The sequence below is a fragment of the Acipenser ruthenus genome, chromosome 18 (assembly GCF_902713425.1).
Source record: "Acipenser ruthenus chromosome 18, fAciRut3.2 maternal haplotype, whole genome shotgun sequence".
NCBI classification, from domain to species: domain Eukaryota; kingdom Metazoa; phylum Chordata; class Actinopteri; order Acipenseriformes; family Acipenseridae; genus Acipenser; species Acipenser ruthenus.
The window spans coordinates 1,408,777-1,427,001 of NC_081206.1; the positions used below are offsets into that span (position 1 = coordinate 1,408,777).

General features: G+C 45.4%; 1 protein-coding gene across 1 annotated transcript; it reads right to left on the bottom strand.

Moving 5' to 3' along the window:
- Positions 1-733: 733 nt before the first annotated feature.
- LOC117394324 (matrix metalloproteinase-9-like) lies at positions 734-8,862 on the bottom strand. Its single transcript, XM_034906014.2, has 13 exons — positions 8,650-8,862; positions 7,659-7,891; positions 6,823-6,971; positions 6,441-6,569; positions 6,022-6,195; positions 5,449-5,622; positions 4,564-4,737; positions 4,134-4,289; positions 3,594-3,816; positions 3,342-3,481; positions 2,732-2,882; positions 1,968-2,071; positions 734-1,488 (listed from the first exon to the last, which is right to left on the bottom strand). Exons 1-13 carry the CDS (start codon positions 8,782-8,784, stop codon positions 1,367-1,369), a joined length of 2,064 nt encoding a protein of 687 aa, XP_034761905.2. The 5' UTR covers positions 8,785-8,862; the 3' UTR covers positions 734-1,366.
- Between the last annotated feature and the right edge of the window lie 9,363 nt (positions 8,863-18,225).

The following is an 18,225-nucleotide window of genomic DNA, read 5'->3' on the forward strand; positions in this document are numbered from 1 at the left end:
CTCTAACCCAAACCCTTACACCTCTAACCCAAACCCTTACACCTCTAACCCGAACCCTTAACACCTCTAACCCAAACCCTTACACCTCTAACCCAAACCCTTACACCTCTAACCCAAACCCTTACACCTCTAACCCGAACCCTTACACCTCTAACCCGAACCCTTACACCTCTAACCCAAACCCTTAACACCTCTAACCCGAACCCTTAACACCTCTAACCCGAACCCTTACACCTCTAACCCAAACCCTTACACCTCTAACCCGAACCCTTACACCTCTAACCCGAACCCTTAACACCTCTAACCCAAACCCTTACACCTCTAACCCGAACCCTTACACCTCTAACCCAAACCCTTACACCTCTAACCCAAACCCTTACACCTCTAACCCGAACCCTTACACCTCTAACCCGAACCCTTACACCTCTAACCCGAACCCTTACACCTCTAACCCGAACCCTTACACCTCTAACCCAAACCCTTACACCTCTAACCCGAACCCTTACACCTCTAACCCAAACCCTTACACCTCTAACCCAAACCCTTACACCTCTAACCCTAACCCTTACACCTCTAACCCGAACCCTTACACCTCTAACCCAAACCTTTAACACCTCTAACCCTAACCCTTACACCTCTAACCCGAACCCTTAACCCTAGAGGATGGCAGTTTTTAAACTGATTGGGGAATTTTTGTTTTTCTTCTTAAAATTATCAAGACAAGAGACCTGCGTTTAGAAAGACAGTGTGTTTATTGAGTAAGCTGTCGTTGTACAAAATAGCAATCTTCTTGTATCATTCTTTACTTTTTTTCTTTAATAATTTAGATTCCACTTTCAGCAACACATCAAGGGTTGCTCGCTACACACTTATGGAACATTCTTAAATAGAAAAAAAAAATCTTACATTACAAAATATTAAAAAAATAATACAATTAAACCAATTATAATTAATAATAATAATAACAACACAAATTAAAATTACAAAAGGAAATCTGCTGATGTTTTTCTTTCTTTCCGTTTGCACCAGGCAGACAGATCTCTTCTGAACAAAAACAAAAAAAGATTTGGGCAGTATTGTGTGATGATTCATTTTTCACATTTGTGCTCTCTAACCTAAGAGACAATCCAGTGCTGTTTACAGACCCCTAATGTCTGTCCGGGCAGCTCAGTGCAGACCTTAGCAGTAAGTGTTATTAAGGAACACGGTTTTAAGTAGCTATTAAGGGAGGGGGTTTATATGAAATACAATAAAACACACACTGGTATACAAGGCATCTTCATTTGTGTGGAGGGTGCCTACAATAATAAATCATTCTCCCAGCACCGCAAAGGAGAGAGTCAGAGAAAGAGAGAGAGAGATGGGCTCAGTAGCGGCGTGAGGGATCCACACACTTCAGGATGTCGTACTTCACGTAGCCCACTCTGCTGACCTGGTGACGGGAGTTCATCTGCCAGTAGAAATGGTCCCGGCAAAAGTAGTAGCTTCCTGGAATAAAACAAACCCAGCATGGAGCGGTTAAAGATGATTCTGTTACAGTAGCCTGCAGACAGACAGCGGAGTCACACCTGCAGACAGACAGCAGAGTCACACCTGCAGCCAGACAGCAGAGTCACACCTGCAGCCAGACAGCAGAGTCACACCTGCAGACAGACAGCAGAGTCACACCTGCAGCCAGACAGCAGAGTCACACCTGCAGACAGACAGCAGAGTCACACCTGCAGCCAGACAGCAGAGTCACACCTGCAGCCAGACAGCAGAGTCACACCTGCAGACAGACAGCTGTTTTGTGTTCTGTGTGATATTAAAAGTTTAGCCAGTTGATGGGAGGCACTGTGCAAAAATCTAATTCCCGTACTGATACCTCAAAGTTATTACTGAAAGTGTTTACTATCCCCTGAACTAATACAACTTGACAAAGTCGGATGGATCAGATGTTCCTGTTTAGACCTCAGGTGAATCCTTACCTTTGTAAAGAAAGACGTCATGGGAGTCAACAGGCACACCACCAAAGACCTCATCAGTGTAGCGAGGATATCCCTTATCAATGGACTGAGCTTTCACGTCCATTCTAGAGAGAGATACAAAACTTTGTTAGGAGAAGCAAACAATGTGTCGCTGTCAAAGGAAGTGTGGTATCTGTCCATGATCATGATCTAGGGCAGCAGTGTGGAGTAGTAGGGCAGCAGTGTGGAGTAGTGGTTAGGGCTCTGGACTCTTGACCGTAGGGTCGTGGGTTCAGTCCCTGGTGGGGGGACACTGTTGCTGTACCCTTGAGCAAGGTACTTTACCTAGATTGCTCCAGTAAAAACCCAACTGTATAAATGGGTAATTGTATGTAAAAATAATGTGTAAAAAAAAATAATGTAATTGTATGTAAAAATAATGTGATATCTTGTAACAATTGTAAGTCGCCCTGGATAAGGGCGTCTGCTAAGAAATAAATAATAATAATAATGATCTTCTCCTGCTACTGCCCTGACAGAATTTTACACTAGGTGTCAGTGCAGTATCACAGGTGCTGCTGTCTCTCGCATCCTCACACGCGCTGCACCCCACTGTTCTTGTGAAAGAGCATCTCTCCAGCATTGTGTGTTGAAGAGCACTACGATAGGAAGGATTTCCTCCCGCCCCCTGTTGCTTTGTCATTGTACTGGCTTGACTATGACGCCCAGCCCCTCAGTGTTGGTGTTTAGGGTTTGATGGGTGGGTTGCAGAGCCCCAGTCTCACCTCCAGTAGTTCTCCCCATTGAAGAGCAGCACCTTGCCCTTTCCTCTCTGGATGGCTCCTACAATTTGATCCACGTCGCTGCCCAGACCAAGCTTCTCAAGACTGCGGGGGCCCAGCACGTTCTGACCATGGTACACCCAGAAACGCTTGCCTGTGGACCCAGGACAGCAAGAGCTATTATAACAACCTCAGACACTTTAGTCATGCGTTCTCTATACACTCAAACCTGCTTATAGCGACGACTCAGTGGTCTTTTAGAGTCATGATTAATAATAGGAGAAATACATGCAAGAGATACGACAGAACGGTCACTAGACAGTCCTTCAATGCAGGTTTAATTGTAGTAATAATCATGAAGCAGCATCCTGAGAACTGAACAGCACAGCAGTGTATTTACTGTCAAGCTAACTCTTTATGAATTGAGACACTGGGATTTTAAAGCAAGACGTTTACCAGCTCATGAGGCACTAGGAGTGTTCTGTCTACACTCCATGCTAATTCTACATGAAGAACTCAGTGACGTTCCTCTAGCTGACAAGAGAAGGCTCTCCTAAAGAGGCAGGACGCCTGTCCCCTTCTAGACGCAGAAGCTGCGAGGCGCTGGTGTTACCTGAGAAGAAGAAGATCTTCTTGGTGAGCAGGTCCTCAAAGGCGGTGTCGATGGTGGCAGGGAGAGCCGGCCATTTATCAGCAATGGGGAACGGGCCCTTGATCTCTCCATTCCTCTGCGCAGAGACCCTCCAGTATTGTCTAGAGAGACAGAACAACTGCGGTCAACAACTAATCGTAAAGTTCCAAGACACAATTTTTAAAAATGGCATGTTATGTATAAAATGGAGCACATAATGGTTTGGCTGCATACCCGTCCTTGAAGAGGTGGAGCTCGCCCTGGATCTCTGAAATAGCGTCGAACTGGTTCACCTCGCAGGCGTCCTGGGAGGGGTCAATGGGGCGGGAGGTGGTGACGGCAGTGTCTGGGGTCGTGACGGGGGTCTTGGGGGTTTCCGCACTGGGGGTGGGGGTGGGGGTTTTAGGGGATTCATCAGTAGGCTGGGGTGGAGTGGGGTCCGGTCCGGTTTTGGGACCTACAGTGGCAAAAAAAAAAAGGTTACAGAACATTAATAGATATTGAAACTGTATACTGGGATTATGCCTAACAAATACACTTAACCCTGAAATGTCCATTTGTGTATCACATGTGATCCAATGCTTAGCCAGCCCTCTATGTTATTATTATATGTTATAATTGTTCATATGCAGTACTTTATGTGTTGCTGGACAGGAACAACAGTGGAGATTATTACTTTCTCATAGTGTATGAGCTGCATCAGAATATTCTTATGATATAGCTGCAGCAGGTCAGCACTACGGCACTGGTGTGGCTATGAAGTCAGGAGCTCACCGTAGAGGTACTGGATCCCGGCGATGTCGTCCTGGTGCAGATGGAAGTCCTCCTCATAGCTGTACATGGGGTACATCAGAGCATCACGGATGTTGGAGTGATCCAGGCCTAGAGCGTGGCCGAATTCGTGGGCCGCCACAAGGAAGAGGCTGTAGCCTGGAAGAGGGAAGGCAGTGAGGGGCTGGGCCCATGCTCGAGGCTCATTGAGTGTTGAAATGTGTTATAATGTAGTAATCACATGGCCACTGCTGAATGGTGACTTGTGTTCCCCACACTGTCGCTGAGACTTAGCTACTAACACTGATTACTGGAAAAACAATTGCGAAATAGTTGCGAAACTGTACTACGAAATAATCATTGTTTAATATAAAACTATTTCTCTGAATAACCTTTTCATATTGAACCAGGGAAGATGTTTTTCTGTGCTCACCTCGGTCTGGGCAGAAGCCCCATTTCTGGTCCCTGTCGTAACTGCTGGTAGTGGCGCACCACAGCTTCCCGTCCCCACGGCCCTCGCTGGTGCAGGAATCGTATGTCTTCCCCAGGAACGTGAAAGGAAATTCACAAGGTTCCCCCTCTGAGTTTCCACCAATCACTGCTGTGTCTGCACAATAAAACAAGTCAACAGTGTTTGTTGTGTTTTGCAGAATATTGTGTCTTTGTATTTGTATTGTAAAGCGCTTTGAGATGCCTTGGGCATGATGAGGCACAATTGAAATGTAAGTTGCTGTAGTTTGAGATGCTTGGTCATGATGAGGCACAATTGACATGTAAGTTGCTGTAGTTTGAGATGCCTTGGGCATGATGAGGCACAATTGAAATGTAAGTTGCTGTAGTTTGAGATGCTTGGTCATGATGAGGCACAATTGACATGTAAGTTGCTGTAGTTTGAGATGCCTTGGGCATGATGAGGCACAATTGAAATGTAAGTTGCTGTAGTTTGAGATGCTTGGTCATGATGAGGCACAATTGAAATGTAAGTTGCTGTAGTTTGAGATGCTTGGTCATGATGAGGCACAATTGACATGTAAGTTGCTGTAGTTTGAGATGCCTTGGGCATGATGAGGCACAATTGAAATGTAAGTTGCTGTAGTTTGAGATGCTTGGTCATGATGAGGCACAATTGAAATGTAAGTTGCTGTAGTTTGAGATGCCTTGGTCATGATGAGGCACAATTGAAATGTAAGTTGCTGTAGTTTGAGATGCTTGGTCATGATGAGGCACAATTGAAATGTAAGTTGCTGTAGTTGTCGTTGTTCAAAGCTCTCTACGCCTGTTTCAGTATCTCTTGAGAAGGCAGTGTTTTGAGGCTCACCTCGGTTGGGACAGAAGCCGTACTTCTTGTCCTTGTCGAAGTTGCTGGTGGTGGCACACCAGCGGTAGCCGTCGCTGCGCCCCTCAGTCGTGCACTTGTTGTAGGTCTCGCCCAGGAACACGAAGGGGAACACGCACTCAGCTCCATCACTGTTCCCACTAAAGGTGTACAGCACTGTGGATAACAAGAGCTTCAATGAAACACACTTCTAAAGATAGCTACATCACTATGCTCTGTGCTCCACAGTCCCGCAGCCTGGAAAGATGTTTTCAACTATGCATTGGTCTGGCCTAATGAAGAGCTGAGGACCGGGAGGCAGTGTGGCACAGTGGTTAAAGCTCAGGACCGGGAGGCATTGTGGCACAGTGGTTAAAGCTGAGGACCGGGAGGCAGTGTGGCACAGTGGTTAAAGCTGAGGACCGGGAGGCAGTGTGGCACAGTGGTTAAAGCTGAGGACCAGGAGGCAGTGTGACACAGTGGTTAAAGCTTGGCAGTGATAAGGAGTGTCATATAGTGAAGGGCATAAAGGGGGCTGCTGCAGCAGAGGAGAAGACAGCCTGAAAGCACACTCACGTTCACTGGGGCAGAAGCCGTATTTCTTGTCGGTATCAAAGTTAGCCGTGGTGGAGCACCAGGGGAGGTTGTCAGAGCGACCCTCTGTGGTACAGCTGGAGTAGGACTTGCCCTCAAACAGGAAGGGGAAGTGACACATGGCGCCCTCAGCGTTGCCGTATCGCGTCTTCACAGCTAGACCACAAGGAGAAAGATGGGCAGCGGTGAGCATCAGGTCTCGCAAGACTGTTTCACCAACAGATCATACACTTAAGCTGCTACTAGAGTGCAACATGCTGACATAAATAACAGACGCATTGTCAGGAATTTACAACACATTCAAAATCCCATTTCTGTTTAGATCTGTCTTTGTGTGCAGTGTATTGACAGCCCTGTGTGTGCCGTGTGTCTTGGCACAGTCGTGGCATCGTGATTCTCACCGGGTCCGGTGCCCAGGGTCCAGAACTCGTCATCATCGAAGTGTGCATCTCCCTGGATGCCCTCGCCCGGGGGGTAGGCGTGTGCCAGCAGCCCGTCCTTCCCGTCAAACGGGTAGGGGTCTCCATGATCTGAAACACGAGGCGAACAGCACAGCGGGTTAGACAAATAACTGACCCTGCTCCAGCAAAGAGAGTCAAGGGCGCTGGCACGAGCAGTCCCACCGACTTGCATACACACAATGCTATACGAGTACAGAAAAATATCAAGCTAAAAATCTTTAACCTGCAGGAAATATTTAACAACAAGCCCAGTGGGGCAACTCCACAGTTTGAAATATCTGTTCCTTTTCCAGAGGGTAGTGGATGTGTCCAGAACACTCACCTAGCTTTCCGAAGGACACCATGATGTCGGCCGTGCCTGAGTAGAGGCGTGTAAAGGTCAGCGGGGTCACCTCACTCCACACCTTGAAGGCCCGAGCGAAGGCATCATCAATGACGGAGGGGTCCATGTCTGGGGAGTAGTTCAGGATCCTGTAATAATAACACAATAGCGGTCATGCAATGTGTTTGTATAACTACACACTGCCTACTTGAATCTAGCAGCTACAGTAGTCCCACAAAACACAACATATTACTTCATACAAAAGCGGTTCCTTGATATAAACATTACAAAATGAGTGGTTAGGTATGAGTGTCTTCATAAGCATCTCCAATGAATTCCAGGGATATCAGGAATCAGAGTGTGTTAAGTTCCTGCACGTTCAGGATCTGCGGATGCAGAGCTGAGGCCAGCGTGTACTTGAGAAGGATTTGTTTGCCTGCTTGATGGTTTTGTTTAAACACTAGAGGCTAATCTCTTTAAATCCACACAGAAAGTCCTGAGGCTCGTTATTGTATTAATTCAAGGGTTTCTGCCTTGTTGCAGTGTGACAGCCAGCTGGAAACTGACTGAGAGCCATGCTGACTGGAGCCAGAACTCAGACCAGGTAAAGCACAATCATATTTATGCTCTCAATCCTATGTATGTACTAATTTGGGACAGGCTATCCACTTGAACCAGACTTTGCAGTAAAGTTATAATGCAGTTTATACATTTATATTTATAATGCGTCCAATGTAATCTGCCTTGAAATGAATCAAAGTTTCTGTCTTAGCTATCCAGGCCTAGGGAAAGTCCTTCTTCCTTGTCTATCAGTGTAAGCCAGTCTCCCCTCTCACCTGTATGTGATGTCATTGTGGTCCCACTTGAGGTCTCCAGTGAAGGTCTGGTAGTTTTGGATGTCAGGGACTCCACAGCGTGGCTGTTTCATAGCGCTCAGTGTCTCTGTGTTCAGCTCCCCAGTCTCTGGCAGGCCCAGATGCCTCTGCATCCTCAGCAGTGCCTTGGACTTGGAGGCCAGGCGAGTGCTGCGCTCCTCCAGGTTGAGGTATCCGAAGCGCTCCAGGTAGCTCTGCAGGAAGAGAGCAAGAGGAGCAGTGAGAGATTCAGCAGGAACTGTGTTCAGTAGGCAACTGACTTCCACCCAGCCCAGAACTCTAACCACTGAGCTACTCAGCACCACTGTCTTTCACCCTGCCCAGCCCAGCACTCTAACCACTGAGCTCCTCAAACCCACTACCTTTCACCCTGCCCAGCCCAGCACTCTAACCACTGAGCTACTCAAACCCACTACCTTCCACCCTGCCCAGCCCAGCTCTCTAACCAATGAGCTACTCAAACCCACTACCTTCCACCCTGCCCAGCCCAGCACTCTAACCAATGAGCTACTCAAACCCACTACCTTCCACCCTGCCCAGCCCAGCTCTCTAACCAATGAGCTACTCAAACCCACTACCTTCCACCCTGCCCAGCCCAGCACTCTAACCACTGAGCTCCTCAAACCCACTACCTTTCACCCTGCCCAGCCCAGCACTCTAACCACTGAGCTCCTCAAACCCACTACCTTTCACCCTGCCCAGCCCAGCACTCTAACCACTGAGCTCCTCAAACCCACTACCTTCCACCCTGCCCAGCCCAGCACTCTAACCAATGAGCTACTCAAACCCACTACCTTCCACACTGCCCAGCCCAGCTCTCTAACCAATGAGCTACTCAAACCCACTACCTTCCACCCTGCCCAGCCCAGCACTCTATCCACTGAGCTCCTCAAACCCACTGGTGGCAAGTACTCATTGTAAGAACCAAACCTCTGTTTAAGGGTCTACTTACGTTGGCAAACTCCTGGTCAGTCATATTCTTGAGAATCTCTCCAGGGAAGGTTACAAAGACAGACTTGAGTGGAGCGCAGTAAGTGCCCAGGACACAGAGGCCCAGGGTGACAGCGGACAGAGTGTAGGCTCCCATCCCGGCTTCTCTTCAGTGAATTGTATCAGCCTCTGAGGTGTGCTGTTTCTCTAGCAGGTCTCTCTGACTGTTTGTCTTCTCTCTGAGATCCACTTCTTTATTTATAGCCTGTGTTGAGTCACCAGAGTCCCTCCCCATCCCACACCCTTCTCATGTCTCAATACCAAACAAGCTTTTGTCATTTATTTATTTTTTGGGGAAACTTTATTTTTAAACAACATTTTTTTGAACACCAGTAATGCATCTGAGCACCACTAGATGGCTCCCTGTGTAAATATGCTTGCTAACTAGTATTGTACAAACTGCTTGAGAAGAGAGCGTTGCTTTAGTTTCTGCTATGTTCTGGTCCATATATACGTATATGAAAGAAATCACAATGTTTAACTTGCTGTGAAAGTGTATTCATTTGGCACTGTTGGTCCTCAACCATTAGCAGCATCACTGAATATACTTGTTCTGGTGAAGATAAACTACAATTCAAAGTAATTATAATGATCTTAATCTGCATCTGAGAGGTCGTTACTGTGCAGCTCAGATATAGTCCCGCTGAAGTTAGCCTTTGTGTTGTGTGTGTATTGAGTTGAGTCATTTGCAGCGGCTCTTCTCTGTATGAGAGCCCTTTGGCATATATGCAGATTGATCTTTCATTAAACAATGCTTTCCCCATGCTAACACTGTGCATTTCCTGTGCTTTTCCACAGTAAACTATGTTTTCTTTTACCATGCTTGAACATAATTCCCACGGATTTTCATCACTCACCTGTGCTGTACCATGCTTTCACTGCGCTTTCCTTCACTTTGCTGTGCTGTTTACCGCTGTTTGCTTCCTGGGCTTAGACCTTTTGAAATGATGCAAGGTAAGAATAAGCTTTCATATCGCAGCCTACGAAACAGCGTGAGATTTGTGAATTAAAAGAACTGAAGCTTTGCGAGGAGCGAGGTGCTATGGAAACGGGAGGGGGTTTTCATTATGCTGTGGATGTTTATGGCCCCCAATAAAAACATATTTACAGTACACTATCAGTGATTGCCTAATTATGTTTTTGTGATTGGTAAAACAGAAGTAAATGGCACAACAGTGATGAAAGCCTTCTGCTTGTGACTCAATCAATGGGTACTGCAATACTTCATGCAATGTCACCTCCTGTGTATTCACTTCCAGTCACTTCCACTGGAGAAGTTCCAAGTGTGTTAACACGGGGGGGGGGGGGGGGGGGGCACTGAGCTGCAGGGGTTCGGACTCCAGTATCAGTGTATATCAGTCGTGTCACACCCACGTCTTGAAGGACAGGTATAGAAAGATGGGAGCTTGGAAACTATTACCCCACTTCTCCCTCCCAGTACACTCCTTGTGTGCCGACAGCTGAGCTCCACATTCCTGTTAGCAGCCCTCCCTTACCTCACAGGAAGTGGGGCAAAACATTGCGAGATCACACAGACAGTGACGATGATGATGATGATGCCACCACAGAGACGAGCAAGACTGGGATAAGAACATAGTAAACACAGACTTCCTTTTTCTTGAGGCAATCTCCTACATGTTGCGTGTGCGGTGACTGATTGCGATTTTGTAACCTGGGCTTGCAGGTAGTCAGCCTGGCATGTAAGGCAGGCTAATCAAACATTAAGAGCGAGGGTCGGCATGTGATTGTTCCAGCAATGACCAGCACTGGTGTACGCAGGTCAGAGCTGCAGGTTTGCAGCTGCTTCAGCAGACTGGCTGCTGTTTTGTCACCTGTCTGTAAGATGAGATGAGGTTAAAAGCTCTAAAAGCACAGCTCTTTTGCATTGTGGGTACAATGCTCTCTTGCAGTGTGCAGAGTCGCTGGTTCACGCCCAGCCTCCAGCCTGTTACACATGCCAGCATGATAGAAATGTGGTTCTCGAACTGGGGGTCTAAAGAGGCTGCCCTGGGGGGCCACAGAATATACTGAAACTCTCTTTTGTGAACCAACACATATATTTAAGACAGTGTTTAAAGAGTTAAAAGCGAAATGCAGGCCATGGGTACCTGTAACAGAATCGGAATGTAAACTTTAAGAATCTCAATTCTAAGAAGTACAGTTCTAAAAGCGAACACACAAGACAGGCTCACTAAGCTTCTGTAGAGCTGTAATACAGTACAATGTAAAAGATGATTACCAGTGAGCAGCATCAGAACTCATTGCATTGCGTTACCAGCAGCTGTCACCCATCTGTGCTGAGTTGTTATTGATTCACTGCTTTAATGTTGTCTCATTGGGAGCTCTTGCCAAATCCTGTAGATTTACAGCTAATGAAAATATTATTCTTTCCCTCTTGTTCAGAAAGGAGCCATAAAACTGTGATTTCCAAAAATGCAGCACAGGCATTGAGACTTGCAAAATACAGCACAGGCATTGAGACGTGCAAAACACAGCACAGGCATTGAGACGTGCAAAATACAGCACAGGCATTGAGACCTACAAAACACAGCACAGGCATTGAGACGTGCAAAACACAGCACAGGCATTGAGACGTGCAAAACACAGCAAAGGCATTGAAATATGCAAAATACAGGACAGGCATTGAGACCTACAAAACACAGCACAGGCATTGAGACGTGCAAAACACAGCACAGGCATTGAGACGTGCAAAACACAGCAAAGGCATTGAAATATGCAAAATACAGGACAGGCATTGAGACCTCTGCTCCAAAACATATGCAAAGAAAAAATGTTGAAATCCAAGGCAGTACGGGAAATGTTGAACAAATCTAGATGTCATTGCAGAACCAGAGGAGCGCGGCCCCACTTAACACCTAACAGATTGAACTTTGCATCATCAAGACCAACACCAGTCTTTAATTCATTACTACTCCTGTGTTGTCACAGTAAGTAGGGGTGCTCTGAGAAATCTAGCGTCACACGCACCCCTGTGCTGATACAACTGTTTAAATAATGCACCTGTCATTTTTCTTTTCATTGTTAGCATCCTGACAACTTTTTACACTTAAAACTTTAAAGTCTGTTTCAAAGCTCTTTTCAAAATGTTCGCTCTAGTGCTCTGGGGTTTGAGATCTGTCCTCTAAATCACTGCAGGAAGAGCGATTAAAAGAAAAAAACCATAACAAGAAGTGCTCTGGCTTTTCTGTTCCGTACCACATGGATCGTTATCGCTGTGTTACCTGTTTGACAATGTGGGAAATAATCCTTACACTGTCAGTGCACTAAAGCAGACATTTTGAAAAGAGCTTTGAAACAGACTTCAAAGTTATAAGTGTAAAAAGTTGTCAGGATGTTAACAATAAAAAGAAAAATTACAGGTACGTGAAAACGGGTTAACCACAATAAAATTTTAAAAAAATCAAAAGATCTTTCAGAAATACAAATATACATTAAAGCAATCTAAAATAGATAGTTGGTAACAGGAGGCTATCACAGTTTTTTGGATTTGATTGACTTTGTTTACTGTTAAACCATTGCTAAACTTTTCTAAGTGCTGGAAGATTAAAAGTTTTGCTCTTGAAGCTGGGAAGGAGCAGGGGAATCACACTGATGCAATAAGCATATCTGATGAGCTTGTAAAGTGGGCAATGAGCTGGGTCTGTGGTTGACAGTGGCAGATTTGAGATTATACTGTCTGCTCCCTAACAGCTACAAAACACTCCTTCAACCCATGCTTCCAGGAATCCATGCTTAGGCGTGTTTATATTTTTATATAAACCACCCCCTCCCCTAATACCAGGTAGCACATTCACACTTAGGCTGAAGAGTGGAAATAATATATTTTCCCATCATTTTTAGACATGCGATGGAAAACCCCACCAAATAAAAGATAATGATCACGCCCCCTTTTGCACTGCGTGTACTTGTTGTCATATAGGAGCCCTACATGGAATCATTGCTTCTGAACCTCCGATTAAACCCCGAGCCGAGTCTGTTGCTCTAGTTATTATCTTGAACCCGATCAGGTTAGTGGCACTGCATGGCACGTTTGGTTCAGAGATTGCAATATACTCAAAGGATGAGCCCATCTCTTTCACAGTGACATCCTGTTCACAGGACAGCTGTTGCATCACACATTAGAGATTCATTGCCGGTAACAATAACAAATAAAATCAGCATTAACACGTCTGAACTCCCCAGTGCAGAGCATTAGTTTAGTTTATTTAGTTTGTTCTGCCTTCCAGAGCCAGCACAGGTACATCTCGTCTCACAAAGAGAACCCTAAATCATTACATACCTAATTACTCAATGAAATCTGCAAAGAATACAGTAATAACATAGTTCCAAACTGCTTCAGAAAGCTTCTCCAGTTTCCCGTTTCTCACAGCAGTGTTTGAGTAACCCGGACTCAGCTGTTTTGAGTGGTCGTGCATTGCTATGATCACTGACCACACTTGCCCACAGCAAAAGAAATGGCAGGAAACAGCTTCAACCCCAACTTCTCTGCTGAGCTCAGAGCTTTGCTACCAAAACAAACCCTTCCCTCGCTGGAGTGAGAGCCTCTCAGGTCTGCAGCACTCTCCAGTTCTGTACCTTTCGTTTAGGAACATTTTGAAAAGCACAAATAAATGATGCATCTATAAAGTGTTCCTGTCTCATATTCTAAGACTTTGCTAATCACCTCGCAGCTTAACCACTTAACACTGGCAACGACCAGCTCCATTGCTTCTAATGTTAAGTTAGCAAGTGACAACTCTGGGTAAAATTACAGTTGGCCACTTATCCCCATGGCCATAAGAACACAAAATAAAACAATTAAAATGGCCTGCAGGTAAGTTTTCAAATCAAATAGCATTTGTTTCCCCTATATCAATACAAGCCGTATATATATATATATATATATATATATATATATATATATATATATATATATATATATATATATATATATATATATATTGTATAATTTGATTGAGAAGAGCTATCTGTACTTAACACACGCACATCCCCCAGAATCCACTCGACGGGACAGTCACCTAGGGATCTCATGTGACTCCATGTACACTAGGACAGTTTGGGACAGTTCAGGCTTTTCAACTCACAGCCCAGTGCATTCTGGGTAGTGCAGTTCTGCTGTGAAAGGTACCTGAGACAGGTAGAACGCACCTGAAATCCTATGGTAACCCTACAATGACCTGACCTGACTGACCTCCAGCTTGCTGCTTGCTGACTGTGGCTCTTACTGTTTGGTTTCACTGATTTCTTTTTTTTTTTTTTTTTTGTGCTGTTGTTTATGTTTCTATTCAGAGCTCATCACATTTGGTTCTTGCAGGAATGACATTTTCAGCTGCAGAAAACACACAAAACCTTGATGGTGGGAAAATCCAGCGCCGTTTCTGATGAGACAAGCAAAACACGAAAGATTAAATGAAAAAGAAACCTCCCTGACAGCAGCTTTGGAATCTGTTTTGTTCAGGTTTATTTTTGGTGCCTGTTCCAGAAGCACAGCCCAAGGACAAAAGTTCATTAATGAGCCCCGCTGCACCGCTCTACCATCCTGCCCCCGTTCCAGCATTGCATTTCTCTTTGTGTGGATGCAGCTGGACCGTCTCAGACAGGTCTAAGATGCAGGGTGAGCTGTATCTCCACTCCTCCAGCTCAGCTCAATCCAGGACATGAATAAAGTCCCAACCAGATCGTTTGTGCACAATATTCAATTTATTAAGGGAACAAAGCAACCACCGTCATCCTTTCCTCTTCAGCCCACACTCACCCCGCGCCTCTTATCTGAGCTCTCTCTGTATAGAATAACCTACCCGTCTGTCTGTCTGTATATATCCCCACCTCTCCCTCCACCTCTGTCTTTATCTATACCCCATAGTGGTCAGTGAGGTTTCATGTGTGCGGGTGTGATATTGCTGCAGTGTTCTGTACACCTGGGCTATAATAAGCAATTAAAAAACCCTCTGTGGTGAACACAGGAAACGTGCATAAACATATTTATACAATAGGAGGGAGTATACTTTTTGCTTGGAGAATATGAGGCTGGAGACGTCAGAAAGAGGTTCTTTTTGATGTTGGGGGCACATGGACCGCATGCTATCTGTCTCTCTATCTCTATCAATGCATACAAATACAGATGAGCTGTTGGAGTTGATGTGTAGTGTTACTTTTCTCAATTTCTCATTCATTACAGACTGGGGTGGGGGGGGGGGGGGGGGGGCGGCGGTGTATTTAGTTTTGAAAGATTCCTAAATATCATATCTTTTGCATGGATATTTTTATATGAACCCTTATACACGCCTCTTATCAATGTGCTGTCCTGTTCCCTTTGCCAGGATGGGATCAAAAACCATGAAGGTGACACAAGTAAGTATTCCTACAGATGTCAGGACCGTCCAGTCCCTGACCACATTCCGGCGCCTCCTTAAAACTCACCTCTTCAAACAGCACCTGTAGAACTCCTCTGTTTGTATCCTGGGACACTATCACCCTTCATGTAAATGTGCTTTATTTTGCTCTTATCTGCCCCCTATTTTACTGCATTTAATCCTGTACTTCAGAATACTGTAATCTGCCAAGTGTTTAACCTGTAGTACTTTGTATTTAATCACATCCTGATGTAACTATCACTATTTAATCATATCCTGATGTAACTATCACTATTACCTGCTGTATTATTGAATTGTGGTTTGTCACACTTGTACCTTGCTTGAACAAAAGTTATTGTATTCTTGCTCTTATTTTATTACTTGTATTGTAACACTTGAAATGTATTTGCTTACGATTGTAAGTCGCCCTGGATAAGGACATCTGCTAAGAAATAAATAATAATAATAATAATAATAATAATAATAATAATAATAATAATAATAATAATAAGTATTCTGAGAAAGCGAGATCAAGGCAAGCCGCTCATGAGGTTTCTCTGGAACCCTCCCCATCTGTTTGGACTGGCTGAGATAACTCTCAATACGCTGAAAATAGCTTAAGATTTGTGGTTCTGAACGGCCGTGTGTGTGTGGGGGGGACAGGACTCTGCTAATGACTGTGTGTTTGTGAACGTGTGTCTGCTCCTTTCACAGCACACTGGGCCCGGCTGAGAGAGATCGCTCTTCTACTCCATTCTCTCCACAGAAAACCCTTCTGTTTCCATGGAGACCAACCACATAGAACCTGCTTCAATCACTAAGGGGTCATCTTGACTTCTTGGAAACATTGGTCAACTAAAGTAATAGTGTGCAGTGAGCTATCCAGTTTGTTAAGAAACAGAGGTGGAGTGGATTACACACGTCCAGCCGGGCCATCGTCAGCATGCACATAACCCTTCAAACAGACGGCTTTAGTTTCAAAGCTGATGTTTCAATTCGGAGAGACCCTTCCCGGTTTTAAAAAGCATCCCGTTTATGGTGTGGTTGTGGTAAGCTAGAGGATATTATTTGTGTTTATATCAGGAAAACGAAATGTAAAGCTGGAGTTGGTTCTGCAGTAAAGAGTTTTTGGGGTGGGTACCTCTCTGACAAGCTGTCCTGTAACTATGTGGGAGCCATGGAGCTGTGCTGGGAGTGGTGTGACTGTGCTCTCTCAGTGAGTAACAACTCGGTCTGAACATGTGAAAATAACACAGCCATTAATAGCGCAGATCAATCCCACTGAAACTGTGTCCAAACGGCTGTTTGTCATGTAGGATTAGCAGAGGCGCAATAACACCTTGTGTAAGGTACATGCCCCGGGCCCAGCATTGCTCTAATGGGTGTTCAGGGTTCAGACACAATGCCTGTCACCCTACCTGAGAGGATTATTCATACAGCTCCCTGGGATTCCCCGCTGAGTCACCATGACGAGGGGCTACTACACTTGATACTGGTGCACGCGAACACACGCACACACACTCACACACACACCACACTCACACACACCACACCCCCACTATGCAATACTGTAGACCTACCGTACTGTAAACACTATTAAAGACATACTGTCGACACTGTCAATAGTTGTGCTGCGTATGGGTTAGAGCACAGGGCTGCAGTTATGAGACGTATGGGTTAGAGCACAGGGCTGCAGTTATGAGACGTATGGGTTAGAGCACAGGGCTGCAGTTATGAGACGTATGGGTTAGAGCACAGGGCTGCAGTTAAGACAGAAACAGGTCTGAGTGCTCGGCTGTGTGATCCACTTTTCTAATCCAGGGATAAAAATAGCTGCTTTAAATACAGCTTTTATTTTTTTTTAATAAAATATTTTATAAGCTCCTTGCGAGATCCCCTTTGACCCCAGTCTGGATTTCATTGCCTGCAATTAAGTGTGTTTTAACAACACGCCTGCTAGACTATTGCACCACACCTTTCTAATAAACTAAAAACCATTGTGCTGCCAACACGTGTACAAACAACTACTGCAGTGCACAAAACAAGCGTCTCCCTAACTTGAAGACCTGTGGAATCTATTGAATGGTGCTGCACTATCGTCTGCCAGGGCGTCCAGCCCCACTCTCTGCATCGTGTTATCAGTCGAGTGGATGGGGTCTCACCTACAAGCACACTGTTTGTTTATCCAATCGTGTGGCTTTGACAGCCTGGTGTTTACATCCGGCATGATCATTCGATTACTCACTCGATTCAGAAACATAGCCTCTGGCTAAGTGCTCAAAATAGGAAAACAATTTCTGAATGATTCGTCATATTTCATTCTGGATTAATGATTTATTTAAGGGTTATGATTCTGTTTATTTCACATGTCTGCCTGTCTAACTGCCTTCCTCTGTCTATCGATGAGACAATTACGAATCCAGTGAAGATCAACAAGGGATCACCATGGGTCCATCACAACAGTGATCTCCACCTCACTGATATACCCCTTCCACTGAGCATCACCCACTCACAAACAAGAGGCTGAACTGAAGGCTGGTGTGATCTCCACCTCACTGATATACCCCTTCCACTGCGCGTCACCCACTCACAAACAAGAGGCAGAACTGAAGGCTGGTGTGATCTCCACCTCACTGATATACCCCTTCCACTGCGCGTCACCCACTCACAAACAAGAGGCAGAACTGAAGGCTGGTGTGATCTCCACCTCACTGATATACCCCTTCCACTGAGCATCACCCACTCACAAACAAGAGGCAGAACTGAAGGCTGGTGTGATCTCCACCTCACTGATATACCCCTTCCACTGAGCATCACCCACTCACAAACAAGAGGCTGAACTGAAGGCTGGTGTGATCTCCACCTCACTGATATACCCCTTCCACTGTGCATCGTCCACTCACAAACAAGAGGCAGAACTGAAGGCTGGTGTGATCTCCACCTCACTGATATACCCCTTCCACTGAGCATCACCCACTCACAAACAAGAGGCTGAACTGAAGGCTGGTGTGATCTCCACCTCACTGATATACCCCTTCCACTGTGCATCGTCCACTCACAAACAAGAGGCAGAACTGAAGGCTGGTGTGATCTCCACCTCACTGATATACCCCTTCCACTGAGCATCACCCACTCACAAACAAGAGGCAGAACTGAAGGCTGGT

Excerpts from the sequence above, each read along its gene's own strand:
- LOC117394324 (XM_034906014.2), bottom strand. The coding sequence starts at position 8,784 with ATGGGAGCCTACACTCTGTCCGCTGTCACCCTGGGCCTCTGTGTCCTG. Across the intron at positions 7,892-8,649 it reads CTGACCAGGAGTTTGCCAAC|AGCTACCTGGAGCGCTTCGG; the intron begins GTAAGTAGACCC and ends CTCTTCCTGCAG. Across the intron at positions 6,570-6,822 it reads GGTGTCCTTCGGAAAGCTAG|ATCATGGAGACCCCTACCCG; the intron begins GTGAGTGTTCTG and ends CTCGTGTTTCAG.